This window comes from Engraulis encrasicolus, chromosome 1, assembly GCF_034702125.1.
Source record: "Engraulis encrasicolus isolate BLACKSEA-1 chromosome 1, IST_EnEncr_1.0, whole genome shotgun sequence".
NCBI classification, from domain to species: Eukaryota; Metazoa; Chordata; class Actinopteri; order Clupeiformes; family Engraulidae; genus Engraulis; species Engraulis encrasicolus.
The window spans coordinates 33,119,291-33,146,790 of NC_085857.1; the positions used below are offsets into that span (position 1 = coordinate 33,119,291).

Below are 27,500 nucleotides of genomic sequence, written 5' to 3' on the forward strand. Positions count from 1 at the left end.
ACAATCTGTTGTACAGTTTTTTTTTAACCAGAGATGTTGACTTGAGTCTCGTGACTTAGAGTCAGACTTTGAGTCAGACTTGACTTACAATTTTGATGACTTCAGACTGGGCATAGGACTATGTTTTGAAAGCGCACCGACACCAGTTTAAGTGAGGTACTCAAAGGTGCAGGTATATTATTTTGTCTCAAAATGAAGAGTGTTTCCCAATCAGATACACAGAATGAAATCACACACACACACACACACGCACACACAAACAGGCACACACGCACACACACAACCACAAAGCAAGAGTCTGTCCGCTATTTGATTATTTACATTTTCATTAATTAATTTATTTCTTCACTGCCATTTTGCATGCATGCGTTACACGAGTTGCCCCCTCACTTTACAACCATTGTCCATTTTGTGTCACTGTAACACAGGAACTTAGCTAGACACTGTCACACACTGCCACCAAAGATGCCCCTGTTAGTCAATGGCATTCATAAGGACTTGTACAGGTAAGACAAGACAAGGGATCCCAAACCAGTTACTATACTAACTAGTTTGCGTGCTTGGTTCCATCACTTACCCCCACCTTCTCCCAAATGTCCATAGTGGTGCCTCCTCAATGGGATACTGTCACATTTTTAGAAATAAGCTCATATTAAACCGCCCCTTCAGCTAAATTATTGAGATTTACCTTTCTCCTGTACTTACTGACGTTCTATGAGTACGGCAGTGCAAATTTTACCTCCAAGCTGGCAGTTAACATTGAGTCCTATGCGACCAGCTAGCAAAGGTAAATCTCAATCATTTAACTCAAGGAGAGGTGTAAAATAAGCTTATTTCCAAAAAAATGAGACAGTGTCACTTTAACTGTTGTGATTCGTGCCAGTTTGTGTTTCCTTACCGCATCATGGTTCCCAAACTTTTTTCAGCAGGGACCAGCTTTGGGATTTCAGAATATTGTCGTCCCCCCCCCCCCCCCCCCCCCCCCCCCCCCCCACAATAGTCTTCGTCTAGCATTGGATTTTGAGCAATAATGGAAAATCTAGAAATATGAATGAACAATAAATTGCCTCCACACCACAGGACAGCAAATACATCTATTAGCCATAGCCTACAAGTGAATAACGTTGCTAACCAAATCATGGAATTGTGTTAGCTGTTAACCTGTGGACTTCCTGTTTTAAGCTGTGTCCCTTTTGTCCACGACCCACCCACCCTTCAGGACAGTGCTAGATTTGGATGTCATTGTGGAGGTGGATCTTACATACGTAGATAATCATGGGCGACCATCATAATGCAAAAGAAACGATGGGGCAGCCCCATGACCTATGCTAGTTCAGCAGTTGGAGTCTTGAAATAAGAGGATTGTAGGGGTGCATTCTTTTAGCCTGGTCCTGACCATCCCATAATATTACCATTTCATTTCGTATTTATGGTCTGGCATTTGTTTACTCTGAAGCGATTGCAAGAAGCAGGAAGTTTGCACTCAGTTATGGTTTGAAATTATTGGACACCTCTCACCCAATCGCAGGCAGTTACTCAACAACAACATAGGTAGCGCAGACCAATGGCTCTGGCGCAGATGTGTACGTCATTGTCACGAGCGTCCTCCCCGCTTAGTCACTTATTGGCTGTTTTCTGGGGGGGTTGGCCTATTCTTCCATGGCTGCAGTGCCCATGAGCAAGGCACCTAACTCCACATTGCTCCAGATACTGTTACCAATACCCCATACAAATAACTGCAAAAAGGGAAAGTGTGTTTGGAAAAAGTGCCTTCTAATTGTTAATCTGTAATGTGGTTGTCGGCAAGTATGCTGTTGAGTTATGTGCAGGGCTGCAGACAGAGCTGGGACAAAGCCATCTGAAAGGGCCCCCCATCCAATACATACAATGTAATAGAAACCCAATTTTGGGCCCCCTCTCTGCTTGGGACCGGGACAACTGACCCCTTTTCCCCCTTCTGTCGGCTTCCCTGGTTGTGTGTTGTTTTGTAGAGAAAAAAGAGATGACATAATAGAGGCCAGTATAAACAGAGATGCAGTGGAGGAATAGGAAAAGAGCTTCCTGTTTGGGATTGTATCTGTCATGTGCAAACAACTCCTTTTATTCTATATCATAGAAAGGTTCATAATCCCCCTCTCTGTCTCTCTCTCTCTTTCTGTCGCTCTGTCTCTGTTTCTCTCTCTCTCTCTCTCTCTCTCTCTCTCTCTCTCTGGAAGTGCAATTCACACATGTGTGTGTGTGTGTGTGTGTGTGCGTGTGTGTGTGTGTGTGTGTGTGTGTGTGTGTGTGTGTGTGTGCGTGTGTGCGTGCGTGCGTGCGCGCGTGCGTGCGTGCGTGCGTGTGCCTGTGCATTTAATCTATCATTTTCAGAAAAGCAGGTTTGATGGGTTTATGTAAGCGCAATTGTATTTAATCTGCATATATAAAGGCAGACTCTGGTCTTTCTCTGGCTGTCCATGCACATTGCATGATTAATGTTTGTACATCCAGGAACAAGTCCATTTATATATTTATTTATATATTTATTTATTTGTTTGTTTATTTATTTATTTATTTATTTAAGACTGATGCCATGCACTGTTACTATTGCTGCTGTAATGGCGTTGCACAGCTTTGCACATTTCATTAGAACCAAACAGAATATACATGGATGGCAATGTGTCTTGATTGGCTGCCTATGCTGTGCAGTTGGTTTATTATATCCATTAGCAAATACTGTATTGAGGATATCGCCTACCTGATATTTTTTTGTGCATATTTCAGCCATAACTGAATAATTGAAGGACTAGTGACGAGTTAGTGAATAGGCATGTTGTTCAGACTGCTTTGAACCCGAAATTCAAAGTTACAGATTGCATGGATGGGCCTTGTTGGCCTGTGTGACTGTTTCTGTCATCCACTTCCTCTCAATTGGGCGGAATTTAGCGCCTTTTGGCGTTTTTTGAGCACCTTTTGGGAGGGATTTGATCAGACACATCTGGCAACACTGCTGCTGGCAGCATGCTCCCATCTGTGCAGTCGGTAGATGTTAGAAGATGATGCAATGAGACTCTTGCCATGCTTACAGGACAGTCTTACTAAATGTGTCTGTAACAAGACATGCTTGAATGTCTCAAACAGGTTTGATATGTAAGATTTGAAATAGAATGCCGGATATTGTCTCTGTTTACGATCGGAGATAAGATTGACAATGGCGACAGTTGTGTGCAGCACCCCGAGATCGGCTACGATAATTTTTTTTAACGATATTTAACGATTTTACGATATTAACATCGGCAGACTATGAGGATGGTTGAAAGAACAGAAGAAAGAGCTTTGTGCTTTGAAGAGCATGACTCGTAGCCTATGAATGAGATTTTTTACAGGCATAATGGCCAGTGTCTGATTTAACATTTGCATCAGAAGTGGGTTAATGTTTAGTCCAGATGTGTACACGGAAACCATTAGCCTTCACTAAACTAAGCTCGGCCAGGTGTTAGATGTCACATTGGACCACATTGGACTTCCCAGAATTTCACTGTAGGGACATAGGCAAATGCCTGGTCATAATCAATGTTGCCAGATTGGCCGGTTACCTGCACAATTGGGCTGCTTGGGATGGCCGTCTGCAGTAAAAACTGGAAAAATAGGTAATTTTGCGTTTTTTTCTACCGTTTAATGCCCATAGAAATCAATGCAGTTTGTTGACATAGGGTGGAATTTAGCGACTCGTGGGGTTTTTTGAGCACCTTTTGGGCGGGATTTGATCAGACACATCTGGCAACACTGGTCATAATCAGGACAGTGGTCGTGGGTGAGTTGAGATAATAAAGTGGCACTATTTTTTTTTAAAGAGGATATGTAGCCAAATTAAATTCTGGATGCTTTTGAAGTTGGCATTATCCTGACGTTACTTTGAACTACAGACGGCAAGATGTTCCTGTGCTTTGAAACCCATGTCTGTCCTGCCAAATGAAATCCGGAAGGGTTATGAAAATTGGCATTATCATGAAGTAACCAACTTAAGACAGCAAGCGGTTCCCGTGCTTCAAAAATCTATGTGGTTCTAGCAAAAATAAATCCTGGATGGTTTTAAAAATTGGCAGTATCATGAAGTAACTTTCAACTAAAGGCAGCAAGATGTTCCTGTGCTTTGAAATCCATGTGGGTCTCCAGGGTGTTTTATACTGCCATTTCCAGGCCCATTCTCTTTGTAATGACTTCCAAATGCTAATTCTCTTCTCATCTTAACTTATTTAAGAGCCTTTTCTGTTTCTCTATATTTTGTTCAGTACTTAAAATCACTCGTCTGCCTCCACTGTGAGTTTGTATTTAGTGTCCAATGTCCTAGACCTGCTCTTGTTATTTGAAGACTCCCCTCCATTTGTGTATTATCACTTCCTGTTTTCTTACCTTACCCATCATCATTGCATGTGACCGATTGCTTTGGGGTTAACAAGTAGCACTAACCCTTTTTTTCTCGTTAATTTCATTGTTGTAGTATGTCTTCATTTGCTTTACTGTCTGTCTTGCATGCTTTCTTATTTTTGTATTTATTTATTTTTTCCTTCCTGCGCATACAAAAAAGTTCCACCCTTCCTGCATGCTTAAAAAGCAAGTCGTCACGGCGACCTGAGGGGGGCGTGGCCTCTCCCCGCAGTGCCGTCCCCCAACGCGTTCTCAGATTCACTGATGAGGTTGGCGTTAGGTAAGAGAGTCCCAAACTTGGGAATGATGAGGGAAATAGAGTGTATAGTGTATCTGTGATCTTGTGACTGGCACTATTTTGACTATACCCTCAGAAATCGATACACCATCAAAAGCCCATTGGAACCTGTATCTTAAATGCTATCATGCCAATAGAGGTTTGTGTTGTTTGACTCAAGGTATAGGTTTCAGCTAGCTTGGTGCTTCCAGTGAAGTTTTAACTTGGCTTTTGAATACCATTTTTGTTTCAGCTTTTACTAATCACAAAGTGTGAGAGATTTGCAAAGATGAATTTGAAATGTGCTTCTGCTTTAGGGTCAATACTTAAAATGCTACCATTTACTTGTACATATTTGTGATATTAAATATAACCCTAATTATAATTGGTTTGGGATTTACATATAACCCCCACAGTAAAGAATAATTGCTACTTCTTTCAGTCTACACCAAACAAAGCACCTGTAATGTACTTGTTTAACCTACATCTTTCTTTCTTTCTTTCTTTCTTTCTTTCTTTCTTTCTTTCTTTCTTTCTTTCTTTCTTTCTTTCTTTCTTTCTTTGTTTCTTTCTTTCTTTCTTTCTTTCTTTCTTTCTTTCTTTCTTTCTTTCTTTCTTTCTTTCTGTCTGTCTTTCTTCCTTTCTTTCCTCACAGTGATCTGCAGCCGTCTCTGGACCGGGTCAGAAGTGCCAGTACGACGTGTCTGAGGCCAGATACCGGATTCCATTCACCAGAGCGGGAAAGGTACAAAACCACTGACAAATTGCCTTTTTTCTCTTTTTTTCTTTCTTTTTTTTCTTGTCATCTTTCTATCATTGCAAACACATAGCCAATTTCCACCTGAAATGCACGCACGCACGCACGCGCACACACACACACGCACACGCACGCACACGCACACACACACACACACTTTCACATCATCTTTCTTGACCACAGCAACATTTCATGTGTGGGCTTTGGATCAAAACAGTCATTTACTTTCAGTCTTATTTTAACTTTGCCTTTATAAAAAATCAATTTCTTGTCAACATCTCTTTTTTTATTTTAAATCTTGTTTTCACATTCATTTTTGGATCATTTCAACCTTGTAGACATTGTGGGAGTCTAGACAGGCCTGGCTGTCAGAAGGCAAATAGGAAATTCATTGAGAATGACAGGTGAGATACCGTAACTCCCGCCCTCCCAACCCCCAACTTTCCTCCTGTCTCAAAGCCCCCACCCACACCCCCTACCAACACCTGGACAAGAAAATAATGCTAAGTCACCCTCCTAGCTACTAGCACACTAGATTCAGTTTCAGCAGTTTCCATACACTACTATACTGTATGTACAACAGACAGTTATAAAGACGGATGCAACACATATCAGACATTTGTTTTGTTTCACAGCCCCAACCCACGCCCCTACACCTCGACAAGAAAATAATGCTTCGTCAGCCTCCTAGCGAGCACTTATTTTTTAAATTTTAGCAGTTTCCATACAGCACATTATGTATGTACAACATCGACACTTATAAAGACTGATAGCGTACGTATTAGAAATTTCTTTTGTGCCACAGCCCCAACCCACGCCCCTACCAATGACCCGGACAAGGAAATAATGCTTTGTCACCCTCCTAGCTAGCACACTTATTTTTTACTTTGTGATTTAATTTTAGCAGTTTCCATACATACATCGACACTTATAAAGACTGATAGAGTACGTATCAGACATTTCTTTTGTGCCACATCCCCAACCCATGCCCCTACCAATGACCCGGACAAGGAAATAATGCTAAGCCACACTCCTAGCTAGCAGACTTATTTTTTTACTGTATTATTTAGTTTTAGCCGTTTCCATACAGCACATTATGTATGTACAACATCGAAACTTATAAATACTGATAGAATGCGTATAAGACATTTCTTTTGCGTCACAGCCCCAACCCACACCCCTACCAATAACCTGGACAAGGAAATAATGCTAAGTCATCCTTCTAACTGGCATACTTATTTTTACAGTAATGTATTAATTTGTTTTAGCCGTTACTGTACAGTATGTACAACTGAACTAGCACATATCAGACATTTCTTTTGTGTCACAGCCCCAACCCACGCCCCTACCGACACTTACACAGGAAAATAATGCTTTGTCACTCTCCTAGCTAGCGCACTTTTAAATCCATGATCTATTTGAAGCAGTTTTCACAAAAAACACAATGTTCACCAACCTTTGCAGATACGTAAATATAGTAGCCTACCAGTAGGACTACATTTCAGACATGTCCTATATCTCACAACATTTATTCATAATATGTTTAGTGCTAGTCTGGAGTATTAAATCAGTAATACATGAAGATTAGCCTTCATTATTCTCCACTTATTTAGCTTATGGACACTTGTTTTGATTTCTTCCGTATTTAAATTAGGTCTATGGAGGTTAACTTGATATTGTACTGCACTCTTGCTTCCCACTTCCTTCATGTTGGTACCTCAAGTATGGCAAAATCACTGGTCTGACTCCGGTTTACCACTTTGGTCAAAATGGCCTTATTTTTTTTAGGGCTGACATGTTCTTTTTGTTCAGTTGTTTCTTTCCTTGTGTCGATTTCTCTCTTATCGTTTTCTTCAATTCTTCTGTTTTCTTTTTCTTTTAATTGTTTCTTTCCACTGCCTGTGCTTGTCCACCCTGCCCCAACCAAACCTCCCCAATGCCCTGTTCACACAACGTGTACATTACCCCAATCTGCCTCGCTCTGCTTGACCCACCAACCACCTTGGCATATCTGGCTCTGCCCTGCCCTATGTGATTTCCGCCTGCCTGGCCTTATTCTGCCCCCCGATGTGGTCACCCCACCTTCCCTGTCTGGTCCATCTTGCTCCCCCTACATTGGCCCTATTTATCCCCCCCCCCCTCTATATTGCCCCTGTTTGCCCCACCTTGCCCACCTGAATTGGCCCTGGTTACCCCCTGTGCTCCCATCTTGCTCCCCTTATATTGGCCCTATTTACCCCACCTTGCTGGCCCTATTTACCTGACCTTGCTCCCCTTATATTGGCCCTATTTACCCCACCTTGCTGGCCCTATTTACCCCACCTTGCTCCCCCTATATTGGCCCTATTTACCCCACCTTGCTGGCCCTATTTACCCCACCTTGCTCCCCCTATATTGGCCCTATTTACCCCACCTTGCTCCCCTTATATTGGCCCTATTTTCCACCACCTTGCTGGCCCTATTTACCCCACCTTGCTGGCCCTATTTACCCCACCTTGCTCCCCCTATATTGGCCCTATTTACCCCACCTTGCTCCCCCTATACTGGCCCTGTTTGATCCACCTTGCTCCCCCTATATTGGCCCTATTTACCCCACCTTGCTCCCCCTATATTGGCCCTATTTACCCCACCTTGCTCCCCCTTGTTCCTGTTTGATCCACCTTGCCCACCTGTATTGGCCCTGATCCACCTTGCCCACCTGTATTGGCCCTGATCCTCCTTGCCCACCTGTATTGGCCCTGATCCACCTTGCCCACCTGTATTGGCCCTGATCCTCCTTGCCCACCTGTATTGGTCCTGATGCAGGATCCAGCCCACCTCCATCCTGAGGGGGAGCCGTGGCAAGGCCCCTCCACTGCGCCCCTTTGGCCAGCCCGCAGGGGGCTCCTGCCCAAACTCCCCACGCCTGGACAGGTGCTTCAGCTTCATATGAATGATGATGATGATGACCTTTTAGGGACTATTACTTTACTTCTCTCTACTTTCCTTTACTTTTATTTTTCAGGACATTGCACATTAATGAACATATGTATACAAACATATATATAAATGCGCCAGATTATAGTGCAAATGCGAATTTGTCATCTCCCTTACAGTCTGTCACTGTGTTTTCCTGACACTGTGTTTGTCCATGTTTTTTTGGTATATGTTATGTTGTGTCTACTTACTTATGTTATTACCTTGTCTTTCCCTTTTTGGCTGTTTTTTTTGTCAATGTGACAAATTAACTCTATCTATCTATCTATCTATCTATCTATCTATCTATCTATCTATCTATCTATCTATCTATCTATCTATCTATCTATCTATCTATCTATCTATCTATCTATCTATCTATCTATCTATCTATCTATCTATCCAGAGCACATGGGGGCCACTCTCCTACATCAGGGGCCCCCAGGGGCCGGGGCCGCCAACTCCCGCAACTCCCGGCCAAAAGCAGCAGCATAGAACAAGGTGAGGGGTGTGTGTGTGTGTGTGTGTGTGAAAGCCCATTGGGAAACTCCAACTCCCATTGTCATTGTGACACAGCACTCCACAGCACACAAGTGAACACTGCACACTGCACACAACGAAATTGCATTTATGCCTCACCCGTGCAAGGGGGCAGCCCTCAGTGGCGCCCCATGGGGAGCAGTGCGGTGGGACGGTACCATGCTCAGGGTACCTCAGTCATGGAGGAGGATGGGGGAGAGCACTGGTTGATTACTCCCCCCACCAACCTGGCGGGTCGGTAGTCGAACCGGCAACCTCTGGGATGCAAGTCTGACGCCCTAACCGCTCACCCATGACTGTGCTATCTGTGTGTGTTTGTGTTTGTGTGCTGTCTGTGTGTCTGTGTCTGTGTCTGTGTCTGTGTCTGTGTGTGTGTGTGTGTGTGTGTGTGTGTGTGTGTGTGTGTGTGTGTGTGTGTGTGTGTGTGTGTGTGTGTGTGTGTGTGTGTGTGTGTGTGTGTGTGTGTGTGTGTGTGTGTGTGTGTGCGTTTCGTGTGTGTGTGTGTGTGTGTGTGTGTGTGTGTGTGTGTGTGTGTGTGTGTGTGTGTGTGTGGTTGTGTGTGTGTGTGCTTGCAAGCGTTCGTGTATGTGTACGTGCACACATGCATACTCTGTTTTTGAGCGAGCGTGTGTGCATGTGTGCATTTGAAATTTATATGCTTACGCCAAAGTGTTGAGGAAACTTACTGAAACAGCAAAGGCTCACGACTGATATTCTCGCTTTACTGCATCCTACTCAATGTGTGTGTGTGTGTGTGTGTGTGTGTGTGTGTGTGTGTGTGTGTGTGTGTGCATCCATGCATGCATGCATGCTGAACAATTCTACCTTTCTATATCTCTCTCGTTCTCTTTCTTTCTGCCTCTTTCTGTCACTTTATCATCCTCTTTTTCTTTCTTTGTATCTCTCTCACATACTCTCTGCTTCATCTCATCCCTCTTCTCATGCTGTGTCCATGAAGATGCTGTTGTAGATAGTAAACCAGAGGAAAACGCAGGTAACATTTCATCTCCTTTCCCACTCACTCTGCACTCTGCATTGATAAAAAATGGCTGACAACTAGAAACCCTTTACACGCATTGTACTGCACAAAGCATGCCAAGTACCTTGACAAGCAAATGGATGGCATAATGTCCTCAAGACAAGTTTAATGTGAAAGTAAAGTGAAAGCCCACCTGGGAAACTCCAACTCCCATTGTCATTTTGATACAGCACTCCACAACACACAAGTGTTCACTGCACACTGCACACAATGAAATTGCATTTATGCCTCACCCGTGCAAGGGGGTAGCCCCCAATGGCACCCCAAGGGAGGTACCATGCTCAGGGTACCTCAGCCATGGAGGAGGATGGGGGAGAGCACTGGTTAATTACTCCCCCCACCAACCTGGCGGGTCAGGAGTCGAACCGGCAACCTTTGGGTCTGACGCCCTAACCGCTTACCCATGACTGCCCACTAATGTGCTTTTTGGTAAAAGGAGCCACTGGACGATTTGGCAGCCACTCTTTTCCCGTCTCTCACTCCTCATATCTCAAGTGTCCTGTCACAAATAAAGTCATTCAAAGACCAAACAAAAGGGAAACTTAGGACCCTTTTTTCAAAAAAGGGTTCTATGTTCCTTGCTGCTTCCAAGTAGACTGCTGCTGCATGGCAAAGCACAGGTTGTTGTTGCACCTGTGACAGGTTAGGTTTAGGGATAGTTTTGGGAAGGCCACAATTTGAAAACTCTGAAACATTGCATTACTGACAAATTAAGTTTGAGACGGTTTTGCTAAGGGTTAGATACAATATGGGGCGTTTAGAAAAAGGGCTCTACGTTCCCCCGGACCAGGGAATATAGGACCCGGGGAACATAGGTACGCTGCCGCATGGACACTGTTTCTATGGTTTCTGCTGACACCCACACAGCATGTATGCACAGTTGACCTAATTTTGCCTTGCAGTATTGTTTGCATTCCCTCGAAATAGGCACAGGCACAATATTATATGAGGTTCAGTCATGAGCTAGCTAGCAGGTCCCAAAAATGAGAACTTTTACTTCATTCTCATTCAATGGCATGTCACATGAGGTCCAGTCATGAGCCGAGGAAGTGGTTCATAAAAATATTTACTTCATTTTAACACCATTTTAACCCATTGATTGATGCCTAAAGCACCTGCAAAAAATGCCCTCAGCCTATAAAAACCCAAGTATCTTAGCCTCTGATGCACATAAAAGCGTTGCATTTAAACCCTAAGGCCCTCATATTGCATTAGAATGTGTTCATTCAGCTGTAATATACCCACATTTTTATTGAAAAATCTAAAATCTCAAGAGCCTGAATGTAGTGTATACTGTATGTTTCTCCAGGCACCAAAGGTCAAACAATATACGACTCATCAGGCTAAAATGGGTTAACTTAACTTGCCTTTCAGTGTTACCATGCTGGTTGCCACGCGGCTCCCTCACTTCCCTCCACCGACACAGCAGGACACAGTCGAGCGATTCCGCGGTTAACTGCATGGAGGCTTAGCATGTTCTGATTGTTCACAAGAGTTTAATACAGAAGTCATTTTGAGGTGTTTGTGCTTGTGAGATGAGGATTGACAAAGGCACAGGGAGGGAGACAGACAACCCACCCTGGCCTGCACACCCCAAAAAAGAAAGAAGAGGAAAATTATCTATATTTTTTTTAAAAGGAGAATTTTTTCCCAACGTTGACACTCCATTTCCACCTCATCAGACACCCCTCTATCCCAATCACACATTGCCTAGAGTTCATCTCCTGCTGTCCTGTCTTTCAGTGCTGAGGATTGATTCGGTGACTGGCAGAAACTGGAAGATATTTTTTTTGCTCTGTCATTTTTTAACCTTGACCTCCATCGCTGGGCTGTCTACTCCACCTGCTGTTACAACTTACCTTTGCATCATTTTATTTTTTCCGTAGTTACTTTCTCTTTTGGTATCTTTTCTGTCTTTCTGTCTGTCTGTCTGTCTTTCTGCCTGTCTTTCTTTCTTTCTGTCTGTATCTGTCTGTCTGTCTGTCTGTCTGTCTGTCTGTCTGTCTGTCTGTCTGTCTGTCTGTCTGTCTGTCTCTCTCTCTCTCTCTCTCTCTCTCTCTCTCTCATTCTCTCACTCTGTCTTGCAGTTCAAAACCAATTCAGTTTGCTTGTCTTCAACAGTTACTGTGCTGTTCACCAAATCGAGATAGGGGGAAGGATTCAGTTGTACTTTGCAACAAGATTGACACCAGTGCCTTTTTTTCATCCCCTTCTTGTCTATCCCTCTTTCTACACTTCCGTCATCCCTCTTTCCCTATGTTTCTTCCATTTTCCCTTCTCTCTTGCTCCCTGTTTCTCTCGTCCCTGTCTCCTATCTCTCTACCTCCGCTCCCTCTCTCTCTCTCTCTCTCTCTCTCTCCCTCACTCTTTCTCTCTCTCTCTCTCTCTCTCTCTCTCTCTCTCTCTCTCTCTCTCTCTCTCTCTCTCTCCTCTACCTCCCACCTCTCCTCTCTTCTCTCTCTCACAGCTCTGGCGGTGGAGGAGAGGGCGAGGCAGCTGCAGATGAAGGTTCGCACCATTAAGCCACCCAGCTCAGGACCCCAGCAGGAGACGGAGCTGAAAGCTAAGAGAGAGGTGAGGGATGCAGGGGGGAAAATGAAAGAGGGATGCACAGAGAGAGGGAGAGATAGAGAGGGTGAGGGATGGAGGGGTGCATGGAGAAGCTGAGAGTAGGAGAGGTGGAGTGAGAGACAGTAGCCTGATTATCATCTAGTTTCAAATCTCTTCGAGACTTGGTCTGACAAAGAGCTAAAAAGTGCTGCATACAGGCAGCAAAACCACATTCATGTGCGTGTGCACGTGCATGTGTGTGTTCCGCTCAGATGTACCATTACATCAGCTAGGGGCAGATCTATTCATTTTGCGGGCTGGGCGAAATATAAACATGGGGCCCTCAAAAGTCATAATAAAATTCTGTGTTTTGGTGCTATTTTAGTGTTTTGTCTCATTTATACCTCCATTTTTTCATTTTACTTTACTTGTCACTTACTTTATATAAGTGACAAATTAAGATCAAGCCTACTTTTCTGTGTGTTTACCAGTTGGGGCCCCTATGGAGGACCAATTTGATTGGGGCCCTAGGCAATTGCCTAGGTTTGCCTAATGGAAAGTCTGCCCTTGACATGAGCAGTAATAACATGCTGTGTGTGTGTGTGTGTGTGTGTGTGTGTGTGTGTGTGTGTGTGTGTGTGTGTGTGTGTGTGTGTGTGTGTGTGTGTGTGTGTGTGTGTGTGTGTGTGTGTGTGTGTGTGTGCGTGTGTGTGCATGCGCGTGTGTATGCATAATATCTCCCTTCTATTCAGATGTACAAGCAGCAGCGTCGCAGCAGTGACAACGTGTCGGGCCGCTCCTCGGACAGCGAGCTGAGCGACGCCTCGGCCCTGTCCCACGCCAGCAGTGCCTCCCGCCTCAGCACCGCCTCCTACATGTCCGTACGCTCCGAGGACCCGCGCGGAGGACGCATCAGGTCAGGCATACTATATACGTACACCTACACAGGTTTTTTTTATATATATATTTGCAGGATGAGAGAAGTGCCGCACACTCTCAAGTTAAATAAACAGTTTTTAATGTGACAACGTTTCGGCCTGTCGGCCTTCTTCAGGTCACTTGAGAGTGTGCGGCACTTCTCTCCTGCTGCAAGTGTATTTTCTGGTTGCCAGCACCTCTGTATCTGGTGTGCGTTTTGCACCTCCACTCATTTTTTTCTTTATAAACATGATGTTGTGCGGAGGGGCAAGACACTGGCAGTAAACCGTGTGAGCTAATTAAAATGTTTTGACCGACAACAGCTTCCAACAATCAGAGGTTGAGTTTGTGCTCAGCCAGGTTTGCGCAAATTTAGACAGACACCCGAACACCCCACTGTTCTTGCATTATGGTCAGGCAACTACACGGCCACCCTTCCTGGTAGATAATAGATAATAAAGCTAGTAGGGTTTTGGTTGGGTTGGGTTGGGTTAGGCCTAGCACCACATCATACATCATACCAGAGGTGGCTCACTCACTGCAGCTAGTTGGTGCTCACAGGCAAGTGAAAAGATGTCAATGGGGTTTTCACTTGCCCGCATTCGCCCCCTAGTGGGCAGCCAACAGGAACTGCAAAGCTTACTGGCTACAATGGACCTAATGGGAGTGAAGCTTCGCTATTCTAATTTCTCTGATCAAACACCACGTCATACATACCTAGCACCGCACTATAAGGACTCCTGCAGAGGACACATCAGGTCAATGTCCATTATGGCCATGGCCATGCTTTTCTACTGGGGAAAAAGATGTTCTATTTTTTTGCTCCATTATATTACAAATAAACATTATTTAACACTAATTTTCATGTAATTCAATTTCTGGTCAATGAGAAAAAGCATGTAATTGGTCTCACTCAGGCCACTCATAATTGATCCCACAATGGCCTCGTGAGACATTTAATCCAGAATTAAATGAATTTAATTCTTCAGAATTAAATGAATTTAATTCTTAATAAAGCTTTATTCTGCTTTGAAAACGCCATGCAAACACTTAAGGATTCGGAATTAAATGAAAGTTCAATGTAAACCCAACGGAACTCATTCTGAATGATCAATTTGGAATTGAAAACAACGTGTAAACGTGACCAGTGTCAGAAGCTGAGCTCACAGAGATCGGCACATGGGAAATAAAGCATGAGGTTTAAACAATATATATTAAAAAAATTATACATTTTTTAAAAAAATTAACATCATCTTGTGGGTAAGATATCATTCATGGCGGGCCAGTTTTGGCCACCGGGCCACTAATTGCCTACCCCTGCCCTAAATGCTGAAGCCTCATGCGTCTGTACGCTTCAAAGGTATTGGCAGGACACTCAGGCACTGAAAAGCATCTATCTGTGTGATTTGTGTTAGTATCTTGCATGGCTTTGCATGTGTGTCTTCATACATCTGTAATTTATTTATTTATTTATTTTTATAATTTGTCTGTTTTTTGTGCGTTGCATGCCTATTGTTCATCGCCTGCCTGCCTGCTACACCATCCGTTTGTATCACACACACACACACACACGCACGCACGCACGTATGCACGCACGCACGCACGCACGCACACACACACACACACACGTGCACAGATCCAAGTCTCTGGAGAGCTGTAAGGGCGAGGAGAAGAAGGAGAGGCGTATATCCTGGGGGGTGAACGGGAGCGCGGAGGAGCAGAGGCGCAGCCTGGGCAAGAGGCGCTTCTCCGAGGAGCTCAAACGGCGGCGCCACACCGTCGCCGGGGACGTCAGGTAACCACGGCAACCAAATGACCCTCCCAGACCCCCACGCCCCCCCAAACCCAACCACCACTCTCATCTCGGCCAGGTCCTCACAACCACATATGAGATTATGATGGTGGCAAGGAAACGGGACATATAACATCAGCATTTTCAAACCCTGACCTCGCTGTAGACCCGTCATCCCACCACCGATGCCTCTTACAACCAAATGAAGGGTTTCGTTGCAAAGTGACATAAGAGACATTTTTTGACTTTTGCCTATTGGAAATGACTGTGCAGTGCAGACATCCTAACGTCTACCTGTATGTGCAAGTTCTTGCCATTCACATATTTTGGGAACATATTTTAAAGGGACACTGTGTGAGATTTTTAGTTGTTTATTTCCAGAATGCATACTGCCCATTCACTAATGTTACCTTTTTCATGAATACTTACCACCACCATTAAATTCTAGGTATTCATTATGACTGGAAAAATTGCACTTTTCATACATGAAAAGGGGGATCTTCTCCATGGTCCGCCATTTTGAATTTCCAAAAATCCCCATTTTCAGCTGCAAAAATGACTGTTCTTGAACCAGATTAGAAAATATCTGTTTATTACTTGGTACACTTTCATGTAAAGATCAAATTTGGCAATAGGCAGCCCAGTTTCAATGAGCAGCATAGTTGCAGTACCCTTTTTGACCATTTCCTGCACAGTGTCCCTTTAAAATACATAAAATACATAAAATACATAAAATACATTTTGCAATGCAATGCAACGCAATACCTAATGCAAAAATGTCAATCAAAACGTTTCGCAACAAAGCTCTTTGAATCCCACAATGACCCACCCCAACCACAACTCCCCCTACCACTCGCCCTCGAACCCTGAACTCACAGACGAGGTGAAGAAGAGGACAACAGCAGGGCAATGACAAACTGACATCACCGTTTTCGAAAACCCCCAAGCCCCCACTTTGCTCCCTGAAGACCCATCATTCCACCACCAACGCCTCTTACAACCCCGATGACCCCACCACCACCACCACCACCCCAACCTCCACTCTCCCTCGTACCCGCAGAGGATTTAAGAGGAGTGATGACAACAACAAGGATACAGAAACCTGATATCATCGTTTTCGAACCCCAACATCCATTCTGTTGGCTCCTGACCTACACAAACACGATCCTCCTACCCTCAGCAGCTCCACTAAACAGGGGGCACATTTCTAGACAACATTGTTGCTAACTAAGTTAGCTCCTTACTTGGTTGCAATGCAATTCCCCAATGGAAACCTTGTAAGTTGCTAACTGGTTAGCATTGATGCTTTCGAGAAATGGGGAACAGTTCCCCATCACCATCCAATCCTAGCCCTTCGCCCTCGAACCCACAGACACGGTGAAGAGTGAGGCTGACGACAGCACAGGGGAAATGGGAAACTTGACATCACCATTCTCGACCCTCACCCTCCTCTTCCTGATGCAACCACCAACCTCCCCCCATGCGTGCAGGTTTTTTTTTTTTTTGTGATTCACTGTTTTTTTATTTATGAACAAATTCCCAAGCTGGGAAACAAAGGCATTACAAAGTCAGTGATCAATACCCACCCACCCCACCCCAACCTTAGATACAAGTCACATGACCCATTAGGTCATAAGTGAAAAATAGATAGAGAGAGAGAAAAAAAGGGTTAACAAAAATTAAAGTTAAAACTAACAATAGACACAACATGTTATTTACCTAATACCATACAAATATCAAAATGTAAAAATAAGAGAGAGAAAAAATGTGTGCAGTTTTTTAAAAAACAAAAAACAAATATACTGCATGTTATGGGGGTTTTGTGCCTTTATTAGATAGTGACAGTGAAGAGATGACAGGAAGTGAGTGGGAGGGCGAGCTGGGGAATGGGAAATGTTGGGAAAGGACCCAGGCCAGAGAGACTCGAACCTGGGTCCCCATGGGCGACATTGCCCGTATATGGTCAGTTGTAGTGTGGTAGTGTACTTCACCACAGCATCCCCTATTCAGTGTCTTTTCCACTCAGCTGAAATCTTAGATTAGATTCTTTATTGTCCCATAGGGATATTTGTTTTCACATCAGATAGTCAGCTCCATCAGGTTAGATTTGTAGTACATATCTCATTTACAATACATGTAGACACTATCTTCAGGGTTGCCAGATGAGAACGATGATTCCCAGCCCCTCTCACAAAATCCGCCTGCTGGAAGCACTAAATCCTGCCCAATTTGAACTAAATTCTATTGATTTCTATGCCCATAAATTTGCAGAAAAAACCACCCAAATGCCCTTTTAACCTGTTTTTACCCACTATCCTAAGCATCCCAATTTGGCGGGAAACCACCCAATCTGGCAACACTGACTATCTTCACACATAGACACATAAACATCCTCAGACATCCATATTCAATACATATAGACAAATCTATTCATATACACTCCAATACATACACTCCTCTACATACACATACAGTATATGCAGGGCCGGATTAACACGGACCAGGGCCCCTAGGCTACAGGTTGTTGGAGGCCCCCCACAGAAGGCAAATTTTGCGACAAAATGACATGTCCAACGTCAGAATTCCGAGCTATGAATTAAGAATAACATATTTGCAGTTTTTTTCCCCCCAAATACTGCATCTTGTCATGATTGCGTACACCCCCACACCTCCCACCTCCGCCTTTGGCCAACCAAGGGTCCCCCTGGCTGGTGGGGGCCCCAAGGCTGCAGCCATATCTAGCCAGGCCCTGCGTATATGGAGGCTATTCGGGGAAGGAGTATGGGCGCCTCTTTCAAATCCTTATTCAGCTTTCAATCCCCTTCCAATCAGCTATACACAGAGGCGACTAGGCACACACAGAGATTGAATTGCTCATACTACTATAATCACAGCGCAAACATTCATTCACAACTTGATGTCAAATATTGTGCAGTAAAATTTTATTGGTTTTTGTGTTTGTCGTAGACATCACATTAGACATTATACATAATAATTATCAGTTCATACAATAGTGCCATTTGTCTATTTTACATTGTGCTGTGTCTTTGCTATGCATGTTCTCTGTGTCTGAGCATGTGTGAGAAAAACTGTGTGTGTGTGTGTGTGTGTGTGTGTGTGTGTGTGTGTGTGTGTGTGTGTGTGTGTGTGTGTGTGTGTGTGTGTGTGTGTGTGTGTGTGTGTGTGTGTGTGCGCGCGCGAGTGCGTGCGTGCGTGCGTGCGTGCGTGTGCGTGTGTGTGTGTGTGTGTGTGCGCGCGCGTGCATTCACATGTGTGTGCGTGTACGTGTGTGCACACTCACACACCAGTTCACATGGTTTTGTGTGTACGTAGCATGTGTGGCCTCATATTCATACTGTAAGTGTGTTTGTATGTGTATGCATTTCAGTGGCCTCCTTGCATGCTTCCTGCCGTATCTGCGCTGCTGTGGTGTACATAGTCCCAGGCTGCCCGACTGCGCCCCCGAAGTGCCCCAATCCCAGACCCAGTGCACCTCCCATAACTACCCCGGCCCTCCCTCTTGCTCCCTCATCACCCTCCAGACCTCCACCGAGACCCCCAGTGCCACCCTGACTCTACCCCCACGGCTGGCTCCTCTTCCTGGGCAGGCAGGCCCAGGTGTGGGGGTAGTAGTGCCCAGGGTGGAGGAGGGTGGTGGTGGCAGTTTTGGCAGCTTGTCGTGCAGTACCTTTTCGCCTTCGGAGGGTACTGACACGCGGCGCCTTCTCCGGACAGCCAGGGGGAGCCGGCGAGTATGGCAACTCTGCGTCTCGTGTTGCCAACGCTGCAGAGAGTGTTTGCACAGATGATTTTGTTTGTCATTGCTAATTATTAGATCTTTATAGTGAAGGATGTTAAGTCAATATTCCATAAGAATCTTTCACTTGGTGATACAAGCACCAAATTTGGTTCACAGGTGCTTCAGGACCTACTTTCCCAGAAAAGGTCGCTATCCAGGTGGAAAAACAAGATGGCGGCCATTTTTCAAGATGGCCGCAATACAGATATAATACAGATACCGTTACGGAAGTGACAAAAGCACCAAACTTTGCATGGTGTTTCTTTAGGGTATATGCTGTAATTCTAGCCTCGGAGCCCTCGGAAAAAGAAAAACATTCTACCATGTCATATACAATATGTCATGCATTACCTTGTTATTACATGACATTTTACTTAGCTGACGATGTTAATATAGTCCCGAACTCAGCAGAGATGAAGCAAGGGCAGGGGTAGCCTGCTTGACCAGATTGCTGCAACTACAAAAATGTTCATAGTGTGAAAGTATGGGTAGTCTGGTTCTTACAGTTTGACAGCAAATGTAACATTGTGAAAATGTTGAGAAGATTCTTGGTCTGAATTAAAATGAGCATTTCCCACACTAAAACTATGGTGAGAATAGACTGCTGTTAATGCTCGCTCAGCTGCATCTGAATTGGGAAGTGTCAAGATGATGTCCAAGGTAGCAGGTTCTCCATCCTCTAATTTCCATAACAGATATTTTTTATGTGTATGAGAGAGAGTGTAAAGGACAATACCTCTCCATGTGTATGAAGAACCCATAAGATCACCTAATTCTAAATTTTCACAAGTAGCATTATGTCTATAGTGACTGCATTTCAGTCTTTATGAATGGCATTACAGATCACTCAATATACAGTACATGTAGGCTATATCTTCAGTTCAAATCAAATGGGAATGATTTCTAAGTAGGTGTTGAATAAGTAGGCAGAGGTGTGCGAATTGTTTTTTTTCCTCCTGAATTTGCAAACAAGTCCTCACCTAGTACTTGTGTCACAAGTTGCATTACAATAAACTCAGTAATCATTGAGTATTTCAATTGCTACTTCAAAAATGACAGCTGATGGACAACATGTTACCTACCTACCGTAGGTCTTTGCCACCTTTAAGAGAAATATCTATGTTAAAAAACAATTCTCATATGGTATATACTATAATTCAAGATTTTGAGTTTTAACAGTAACATAACTCATTCCCACTACATATTTTTGCATCATATTGTACATGACCTCAGAATGCTCTGTACAGTACAGTAAAGTACAGTAGCATACAGTATGGTGCCGTATAGTAAAGTACAGTACAGTAGAGTATAATACAGTAGAGTATAGTACACTACAGCACAGTACAGTGGCATACAGTACGGTACAGTACAGTAGCATACAGTACGGTGCAGTACAGTAAAGTTAAGTAGCATACAGTACGGTACAGTACAGCACAGTACAGTAACATACAGTATGGTGCAGTACAGTAAAGTACAGTAGCATACAGTACAGTACAGTGTAGTACAGTACATTGCAGTACAGTACAGTAGCATACAGTACGGAGCAGTATAATAAAGTACATTACAGTACAGTAGAGTATAGTACAGTACACTACAGTACAGCACAGTACAGTAGCATACAGTACGGTACAGTACAGTAGCATACAGTACGGTGCAGTACAGTAAAGTTAGGTAGCATACAGTACGGTACAGTACATCACAGTACAGTAACATAAAGTAAAGTACAGTAGCATACAGTAGAGTGTAGTACAGTACATTACAGTACAGTATAGTAAAGTACATTACAGTACAGTAGAGTATAGTACAGTACAGTACACTACAGTACAGCACAGTACAGTAGCATACAGTACGGTACAGTACAGTAGCATACAGTACGGTGCAGTACAGTACAGTACAGTAGCATACAACAGTAGCCTACGGTGCAGTATAGTAAAGTAAAAGTACAGTAGCATATAGTACGGTGCAGTACAGTACAGTACAGTGTGGTATATCACATTACAGTACAGTACAGTACCGTACAGTACAGTATAGTACAGTACAGTACAGTACAGTAGAGCAGAGTACACTACGCCACAGTACAGTACAGTATAGTCTTGATGACTTGTAGGCTACTTTGACAGCTGTATCCCTCCAAAGCCAATGGCATTTCCACATGCTGTTGTTTAAAGTTTTTGAAAGACTTGAGTGTGTGAGAGAGGGAAGGCAGGCAGATATGTTTTAACGCACAAATAAAAAATAACAAGCAATCAATACATTAAGTGGTTAGGTAGCCAACATGTCATCTAAGTTTAAGCACAAAGTAGACCAGAAAACCATTTTGCTAATACATACAATACATAAAGTATTTGTCAATATACTGTATGGTGATTAGTTGCACATTGATTATTCAATAAATTTCCCAAGCATAAAGGCCCCTTTCACTCCACAGTACACTTAGGACTTGAGATATACATATCTGAACACAAATCAATATATATTTTTTTATTTTGTAATGACCTTATAGAGGTAGATAATCCAAGCTGACACATGATATGTACATGTATTATTCACTTGATTGATATGAAAATTGAGCATTTCACTTGGGCTCCTAGGCTTAAATCATTGAGGGGGTCCGAAGGAAGCATCGTGCAAAGTTTCACGCTTTTGTCAGCTCCGTAACAGTAGTGCCCTTTTTGTCCCATAACCGATTCCAATAATATGTATTGTGGCCATCTAGGAAAATGGACGGCCATCTTGGATTTCAAGTGGCCTGCATGCCTTTTCAAAAGAAGTGTGTCTAAGGAGTATCTATGACAATTCCAGTGTTTGTATCACCATTTGAACAGTTGTTTCAGTTGCTAATTCATATCTGCATGGCGGCCATCTTGGAAAATGGCCACCATTTTGTTTTTTCACCTGGATAGCGACCTTTTCTAAAAGAGTAGGGTCTGAAGCACCTCTGAACCAAATTTGATGCTTGTATCACCAAGTGAAAGATTGTTTGAGTTATTTGCTGTACTATTACCACCTGCCTGATCTATGTAGCCAACTGCCTACTGCACAAGTTGGATCTGAAATTGTCTTGCCTCATACAGTGTGTTCAGGCCGACTGAGAATTGTGCTGGTGCCCGTTCCAATATTAGCATTTGCGAACCGAAAATTTCTTTGTTTTTCTCTCTGACGACAACATCAGCAGGTGACATACAGGTAACACGGAGTCATGTTCAGAAAAGTTCCGAGCCCGGTATGAACGGGGTAGTTGTGGGGAATTAAGCCTGTGCCTGTTTACATACCTAATCTAGAACTGACTGATGTATTCACGCTGAAGATCAGAGAGTTCGGGAACTGAAAAATGTATTTTCTGTGCAAACCAAGACAATATTGTGGGAAAGTCAGGCTAACACACATGGTCACATGCGGAAAAGAACAGAGCCGGGTATGAATACGCTGCATGGTTTGTAGGCATGGCCGTAGCCAGCCATGTGAAGTAGCCGAGGTCCGAAATTTTATTATTAATATAAAATATAAATTAAAAATGAATTCATAAAATAAATAAATATGGGCTACACAGGCCTATATATAGGGCCCTCCTCTATGAATGTATAGGCCTAATGTGAAATAGTAAATATGTAGACATGTATAATAATAAATATGTTGTAGTTTTCAGCCAACTCAGCCTATTCCCTTTGAATGGCTATGCTTTGGTATCATGCCTCTTTTATTATAAACAGCATCCTCCCAGTCAGTAAAGCCCTTTGTAAGGAAACTAAAGCTTGACCCTGAAGTTGCACAATAAGCTACATCCTCAGATGGCAAGTTGCTCAGCCATTCATATTTTTCTCCCAATGAAATTACACTTCAGCTGTTTTCCTCCAAAGATACAGGGATAGCTCTGTAGTGCAAACCACCTATTTTGGAGTAAACTTTTTTCTCCCTAGAGTCGCACCAAACGTTTTGTTTTTATTTACTTGTTATAGTTCTTCACAAGCGCAGAGGACAAAAGTCTTTCAATGAGAAAGAAAAGTAGCCTATCCTCCGCGCTCCTGAGCCATCTGATGCGTCACGGCTATGCAGACACAGTAGTCACGGGAGCCTCTTCAGGTGTGGATATTTACTGCGATTGACTAAGACGTGGCAACGTCGATAGTCTTGGCACTTGTCCAAATTAGCAGGAAAATATCCACACCTGAAGATGTTCCGGTGACCTCCTCTGTTTATCACATGCTTTCCAATTTACAATCAATTACCTTTCACGGATATCCTGCTTTTACCTTTATGCAGCAGCTGATGCAGCAGCCGGCCTTCTTAAAATAATGACTCAAATGGCTTTTTAAGACACCATAGCCTACTTGTTACGCATGAGCTTTATGTAGGCTATACAACGGTTGGCTTTCTGTCAGCGGAGATCTCATCAAGCGCGGGCTTTCTGATAGCGGAGATCTCACCAAGCGCGTGCTTAATGGGTGCGTTCGTGACGGCACAATACTGTGCAGGCTGCACACGCACACTTTGCCATTTCAATGCATTTTTCCAACCAGAAAGCATGGTAATTTTGCTTTGCGCAATGCTCTGTCATGAACGCGACCAAACACTTGCGATGTCGGCTGAGTTGCGTTCTCTCCCACGAGTCGCACCACTTGCGATATTAATCAATCTTGTTTAGGCTACTCTCAAAAACAGAACACAAAGGCAAAACTAGAACACATAGCACATGGATATTAACAACACAGTTTGCAAAGGACGCTTCACAAAGGTTTATAGATGTTTTTGTGTGTTTCAGTTGGTCATATTTGCCGTTAAAATAATAATAATAAAAAAAACCTCTCACGATAGGCGAGGTCCGGACCTCGGTAGCCTCAAATGTAACTACGGCCATGTTTGTAGGCAACCACTTTGGTTCCACATTTAACCGGTACATGAATGGGCACCAGCACCATTCTCGTCGGCCAGCAATCAGTAAGAGAGACCTAAAAGAGACAGACCAGGTCCTCCTTACTTACATAGGCTACTGTAGCCCATGAAGGGTGGCAAACCAAAATTCTGAGGGTCCTCTTTCAATTTTGGGGAACCATGAAATTAATACAATCTTGGAAAAACAGCATGTCCTATAAGTAAAAAAAAAAAAAAAAAAACAATTGCCAGCTAAATTCCACGTCTCAAAAGTAGTATTTGAAAAACAAATACTACTTTTGACAGAGACGTGAAATTGAGCTGGCAATTGTTTTTTTTGTTTTTTTACTTATACCTAGTAACTATGAACATGTGCATAACCAATCAAGAAGGTGGTATGGATCAGACACCAAGAGTGATTTATGATTAAGCAGTAAGGCAGCATTAGCATTGCACAAGAACTGTGACTACTGTACGTAGTGCAGTAGGGAAAAAAACTGAATTTGTGGTTTTATTGGCCCATTACCATTACACAGTATTTGCAAGAAAGGGTTATGAAATGATTGACTAGTACAGTAGCTTATTTTTATTTGTAGGAATTCAGTTTGTTTATGCAATATTGACCTCTTAATTGAATTAGTCAATTAAGCATTTGTGTCTTTTATTGGTAATGTGCAATTTTATGCTTGTTTTAGATGATTCTTTGTTCCAGCCCTTGTGTTGTGTATCCTGAATAAACAAGAAGAGCTAATAAGATGGATGATGATGAGACTGATTCACTATGTCGATCTAATAAAATATGTTCTTATTCAGATTAAATACTGTACTTAAGCCATGATCTGATGCAACGTCTCTTCATTTTTCCCATCCGTTCATCAATCATCCATCCATCCATTCTTTTATTTTGTTCCTTTTCTACATTTCTCTCTGCATCACTCTATCTCTTTTCCTCCCCTCTGTCCTATTCACCACCGCCAACCTGTCTCTCGTTCTCCCTTTCACTCTGCTTCTCTCTCCACAATCTACTCCCCCCTTTCCTGTCCACTGCCCTCTGTATCTCTCTCACACACACTCTTTCTCTCTCTCTCTCTCTCTCTCTCTCTCTCTCTCTCCCCTCTCCTCCCCTCTTTCTCTCTTTTTCTCTCTCTCTCCTCTATCTCTCTCTCTCTCTCTCTCTCCCCTCCCCTCTTTCTCTCCCCCCCCCCTCTCTCTCTCTCTCTCTCTCTCTCTCTCTCTCTCTCTCTCTCTCTCTCTGTCTGCTCCCACATTCTCTGTCTCCATACCCCACCATCGTCCATGCCATGCTGTACGGTATGTGTGTGTGCATGTGTGCACATGTCTATGCGTGTGTGTGTGTGTGGGTCTGCCATGCACTGTATGTGTGTGTCCTCCATACTCCCCTGGTCCTATAAGCAGGCAGGTGCGTGGATCGGGCGGGGCGAGCATGATGAAGAGTACGAGCGTGAGCGGGGAGATCTACACGCCGGAGCGCACGGACGGTAGCCAGTCGGACACGGCCCTGGGCACGGTGGGGGGCTCGGGGAAGAAGCGGCGCTCCAGCATCAGCGCCCGCGTGGTGTCCATCGTGGGCAGCCGACGCAGCCGGAGCACCTCGCAGATCAGCGGGGCGGGTGAGTTGGATCCCACAAGCACACACGCGCGCGCACGAGCACACACACACACACACACACACACACAGATCAGCAGTGCGGGTGAGTTAAATTTCGCAGAACAGCGGGGCGGGTGAGTTAAATCTCGCAGAACAGCGGGGCGGGTGAGTTAAATCTCGCAGAACAGCGGGGCGGGTGAGTTAAATCTCGCAGAACAGCGGGGCGGGTGAGTTAAATCTCGCAGAACAGCGGGCCGGGTGGGTTAAATCTCGCAGAACAGCTGGGCAGGTGAGTTGGGGTATTTTCAGACCCTTTAGTGTGTAAGTGAACCAAACTCAATCCTCTTTAAAGGGGAAGTCCGGGGTAAAATGGCTTAAATAGTGTTAAAGCATTTTCCACATACCTCAACTGCTAAAGTCCCCTGCATGCATAAATCCAGCACTAGTTAGCCGATACTATCATTTCTCTTTTGCAGTGAGTCTCTCAGCACCAAAGAAGCCATCGTTATAAATCTGTATTTCACACCCATTTACCATGCTCAAAGTTGCTCAAAACTCCATTCTGTAGAGTCGGCGGGTTGTTGACATGTAAAACGAGGCAGAGAGAACTTTGGTAGCGCACGGTTATCATAAAAGTGAAGTGAAAAGTGAAAGCCCACCTGGGAATCTCCAACCGCCACTGTCATTGTGACACAGCACTCCACAGCACAGAAGTGCACACATCGAAATTGCATTTATGCCTCACCCGTGCAACAAGAAGCAAGTAAATAAATACATGTTGTTCATAGTAAAGAAGAAGGATCACCGCACACGGGTGGACTTAGTTTTGCTGTTTTTTATAAGTCCACCAGTGTGCGGTGATCCTTCCTCTTTACTATGGATTACTGATGACTGCACTTCACCAGCACCTGGAACCTGGCTGTGCATAGGAGTTCCAGATCTTTGAAAAATACATGTTGTTGTTTACTTGAATGATACCAGATAAGAAGAAGGAGAAGACGGGCCCAATCCAGCGCAGCCAGGAGACGGGCATGGCCGTGGAGATGCAGCGCAACATGAGCCGGCAGCCCAGTCGAGAGTCCACCAACGGCAGCATGCAGAGCTGCAACTCCGAGGGAAAGTGAGTAGACACACACACACACACATATGCATATACACACACACATGCACATATATGCATGCACACACACACACACACACACACACACACACACACACACACACACACACACACACACACACACACACACACAGACACTCACACACACACACACACACACATGCATATACACACTCACACGCATATACACACTCACACGCGCACGCGCACACACACACACACACACACACACACACACACACACACACACACACACACACACACACACACACACACACACGCACACACACAGTTTAGTACTTTTATTTGGATCGCCACACAGGGAAGGATTACAGATCCAAACATTAATGGAAATATTCTGCAGATTGGCAAGTATGATGAAATCAGAATAATAAGTCCATTAGTCTCTATGGATAGATGTGACAACTCCGTCTCCAAATGGACAAGCTCCCAATTATGACAGAAATTGAACAGAATTTGGCCTGTGTCTTTGCACTCTCGAATTTTACAGTTCAATTTCCCTGCGTTTTAGCCAGCACTAACGACGGGTAAGAACGCATCTAGTGTGGTGCAGTGGCATTCCGTGCCGCCATACACACACACACACACACACACACACACACACACACACACACACACACACACACACACACACACACACACACACACACACACACACACACACACACACACGCACGTGTGTGGGTTATGTGTGGGCAGGCAGGTCTTCAAGTCATTTCCTGCACTCTCTCTCTCTCTCTCTCTCTCTCTCTCTCTCTCTCTCTCTCTCTCTCTCTCTCTCTCTCTCTCTCTCTCTCTCTCTCTCTCTCTCTCTCTCTCTCTCCCTGTTGGTCATTTTCCCTTTCCC

General features: G+C 44.0%; 1 protein-coding gene across 1 annotated transcript in view; it reads left to right on the forward strand.

The window, feature by feature from the left end:
- rims1b (regulating synaptic membrane exocytosis 1b) overlaps nucleotides 1–27,500 on the forward strand; it is a 140,411-nt gene that overhangs the window by 104,288 nt on the left and 8,623 nt on the right. The window contains exons 24-32 of the mRNA XM_063208858.1: nucleotides 429–506; nucleotides 5,340–5,429; nucleotides 5,780–5,845; nucleotides 8,247–8,357; nucleotides 8,794–8,897; nucleotides 12,443–12,549; nucleotides 13,278–13,441; nucleotides 25,317–25,534; nucleotides 26,494–26,632. Coding sequence (XP_063064928.1) covers nucleotides 429–506; nucleotides 5,340–5,429; nucleotides 5,780–5,845; nucleotides 8,247–8,357; nucleotides 8,794–8,897; nucleotides 12,443–12,549; nucleotides 13,278–13,441; nucleotides 25,317–25,534; nucleotides 26,494–26,632 — 1,077 coding nt within the window. The remainder of the gene's footprint in view (nucleotides 1–428; nucleotides 507–5,339; nucleotides 5,430–5,779; nucleotides 5,846–8,246; nucleotides 8,358–8,793; nucleotides 8,898–12,442; nucleotides 12,550–13,277; nucleotides 13,442–25,316; nucleotides 25,535–26,493; nucleotides 26,633–27,500) is intronic.